This window comes from Lactuca serriola, chromosome 1, assembly GCF_051521515.1.
Source record: "Lactuca serriola cultivar US96UC23 chromosome 1, Lser_US96UC23_V15, whole genome shotgun sequence".
NCBI lineage: Eukaryota > Viridiplantae > Streptophyta > Magnoliopsida > Asterales > Asteraceae > Lactuca > Lactuca serriola.
Window position 1 is genome coordinate 795,078 of NC_136408.1, and position 3,740 is coordinate 798,817.

The window sequence follows — 3,740 nt, forward strand, 5'->3', positions numbered from 1 at the left end:
TGTTTCCTTTCCATCATTTTCATGAATCGAAGAGAAACCTTATGGCACTTAGATTTTTCTGGTGTATGATTTCCTACCCATACGAATTTGTCAAAACCATAATCACAGGACAAGGTTACTTACAAATCCACACTTATATGTATTAAACTTGTGCAATCTTAAATTCTTGCCATTTGGCAGCTCAAGGGCCTGCCATTGCTTCCAAGTAGTTGTGCAACCAATTGAGAACTCTCAGAACTCTTATGCAAAGCCAACTTGAATAGGCACAGGCATGTCAACACGATAGGTTATAAACCTCAAGTCGTGTGCTAGTGAAGAACTTTAGGTTTTACTCTTGATTAGTTCTTGAGACTTTCAATACCTTTAAGACTCCCGCTGTCCTCTTGACATATAAGACTTTCTTGTCAAATATTCAAGAGATAGTGTGGATTCTAATCAAGACAAACACTTCACACAATTGGCCTAAGTTGGTCTTTGTTTTATCCAAAACATCACAACTTTCCAATTTCAAATGTACAAGAGTAGAAAACCTTTTACTCTTACATTTGACTAGTGTTAATAAACGTTCTTTAAGATGTGTCACTCAAATTACAATCTTGGAGTATGACTCTAAGAATTGTTTTTGGAACAAAGCATGACCCATCTTCTTGATTTAATGATTTCAACAATTAAAGATTCCTCTTCTTAGTCATAAGAATACACTAAGATGACTTTAAAGGACTAATTTTGACATGCACTACTAGAAAAACAGCCTTTTACGACGCTCATTGCGCGTCGTAAAAGGCTCAGACGACGCGCAAATCCGCGTCAAGGAAGGCCCTGTCATAAAGAGAGACAACGCGCTTTTGCGCGTCGTCTATAGACGACACGCATTTACAACGCGCGTTTACAACACGTAATGCGTATCAAGAAAGGCCCTGTCATAAAGGAAGACGACACGCATTCGCGTGTTGTAACCTTACGACGCGCGTGTTAATGACACGCATTGCGTATCAAGAAAGCCCCTGTCAAGAAAGGCCATGTCATAAATGAAGATGACACACATTTCTGCGTATCATAATTTTAAATGTTTTAAGAATTATATATTTTGATAGATTTAGTAATTTTCAAACTAAATAACACATTAAAAGTCTTATAGTACAAAATAAAATACAATAAATAAGAAAGATAATTCATTGCACTAATATGTCAAATACAAATTATCATTCCAGTAGTAAATAAATATAATACATTGCTAATATTGCATAATATTTATTATAGAAAAGCAAAACATGTACAACATTAAAAGGAACCCGTGAGTAATTTATCCTTTGACAATCTTCATGTCAACTTTAAGCCTTGCAACCTCGCCATGGTATTGAACTTCGCCACCACCGACATAATAAAAAAACTGCGTATAAATATAAAAAAAAAAGATATGATCCAATCATTCTATGACTCAAGGAAAAATATCATTAGAGAACTGTGAAAAAAAAATATGAAACAAATGAATGAAAGTGCATTGCTATTTCTTTAATACTTACTGCATAGAGTAAGACTTGGACATCATCTATAGTTTCGAAGGACATTGATGTCTCCCTATGCTGCACATATTAAAAATAAAAAAGAACAAAATTGAGTAACATATGGATTCATATATCTATCAATTGTATTGTAAATTGTAAATTAAATAAATAAGCATTAAGCATACATACCACTACAGATGCAATTCCAGGAAAAAGGCCTGAGCATATAATGGCGCTAACCAATGATTGATTATGACTTAATCTGTTGTTAATCCCTGATTTAGTCTCAAGTAATTGAGCATCTTTCAAAATATGGCTAAACTGATTCCTTAAAGAATGTATAGCTTGAAGTGTTTGAGCAGAAAGGAAATTCCTCCAGCAATATTTATAAGCATATCCTTCTCTTTTAGCTTCTTTCCATCCTTCATATGCATGCACAAGTGTCATATGATCACTGTAATCCTTTGCAGAAAATATTGATTTTGTTGTACTAGCTTGCTAAAATAGACATACAAAAGATATCAGGAAAAGACCAAAATGCCCTTGTGTGAAAGTAGCTGGATTACTCACGTCTTTATTCTCTTGAGGCAAAAGAAAATGATCCCTGACACTAAGTCTAGGAACAATTGTAAGAATAGGATCAAAGCAACGAAAAAAAGCACCCATTATCAGCATTTTCCCTAATTTCGGATCCAATGGAAGCATTGCCATATATTTACGTATATTTTGAAAAAATGAGAAAAGATAATCTTAGGAAATAAACTTTTATAAATATATTAATATAAACTAACCAAGATGTGTAAGATTTTCATTTACATATAATGCTCCAATCATCTTTGAAAAATCCACAACATTTTGGACCTAGAACAAATTAAAGTTCTATCATTTAGCAATTTGAATCATTCACTAAGATTCAAGTCATCAAGAACTGTTAACACTTACAGCTAATGGCTCTGGAGGCAGCAAAGCAGCTGATAAAAACTCTCCAATACTTCCAACTTCCAAACTTTTTATTTGCAAACAAAGAGAATTTAAAGGAGTTCTTAAAAGCTTGGGTAGTTGATATTCAGAAAAATCATCATAAACACATCAAGGGTAAAGGTCGAAACATTCCCCTGTTTGCACACGCCTTGCCCTACCCCTTCTCTAAACCAACAAAAAAAAGCAACATAGAAAGTAGTCAACTACCTTGACCAACAAAGTCAAAGGGTAAAAAGGTAACTTACTTGGCGAGCAGATGCTTGTGATATCCATGAAGGCAACAAACAAGGAGTGTTGTTCGAGGCATCATAAGTAGTCTCTTTAGCTATTCCACAATCAACCACTAAAACCACATCATTAATTGTAATACTTGCTTCATCAATATTTGTAGCAAGTACTATTTTACGCACATTTGGAGGTGGTTTTTCAAATATAAGTTTCTGCATAATCAAAAAAATATAAAAATTAAAAGTTATCAAATACATAAATTTGATAAAAAAAATTGAAGTATAAAAAACTAAAATACGTTGGTCCCCTGCTTACTAATGGAAGTTGGCTTCTGTTGAGAGGAATGCTTCAATCTATCAGAATTTGAGCTCCTTTTGAAAACCAAGGGCTTGTCATCCTCATCAGATGAATAATTCATAATAGAAAAATATTACACATACCTCCTAGGTTGTCTCCTGTCCTTGTTTATTATAACTTAATTTTCTTTTTGCACATTGCTTCATGCTCCCCTGGATTTTCGTATCTACCCAACATGTTGTCCACCTATTACAAAAAAAAAGTATAATTATTTAAAGAAATAAAAAAAATGATAAATAAGAAAAATCGATTATAAGCTTTGTACCAAAATCATCAACAAACACAACCCTAGGAGTGGTTTTAATGGGCAGACTGAAAATGACCTTCATATACGTCTCCCCTGATACCAAAATAGGTTTGGATCCAAATCTAAGTTTGGGTGTCACAAAAAAGTCATCTTAGAACTATATATATATATATATATATATATATATATATATATATATATATATACATATATATATATATATATATATATATATATATATATATAATACACACGTTAACTTGAATAGCAATAGTTTCAAAGGGGAGAATTATTTTCTAGATCTTCCGTTGTTATTTTAATTGATTTATTTGAATCAAATGTCAAAACTATATGTGGTAAAAGAAAATTCAAGATATGGATATTAGAACTATATATACAAAGGATAAGCTGGGGTAGATAAC

At 32.6% G+C, this 3,740-nt stretch overlaps 1 protein-coding gene across 1 annotated transcript; it reads right to left on the reverse strand.

Moving 5' to 3' along the window:
• Positions 1-1,303: 1,303 nt before the first annotated feature.
• Positions 1,304-3,132, reverse strand: LOC145101478 (DExH-box ATP-dependent RNA helicase DExH3-like). The gene is made up of 9 exons (XM_079038685.1): positions 3,013-3,132; positions 2,732-2,926; positions 2,635-2,651; positions 2,448-2,511; positions 2,297-2,366; positions 2,076-2,254; positions 1,695-2,003; positions 1,524-1,583; positions 1,304-1,390 (listed from the first exon to the last, which is right to left on the reverse strand). Exons 1-9 carry the CDS (start codon positions 3,130-3,132, stop codon positions 1,304-1,306), a joined length of 1,101 nt encoding a protein of 366 aa, XP_078894811.1.
• Positions 3,133-3,740: the final 608 nt, after the last annotated feature.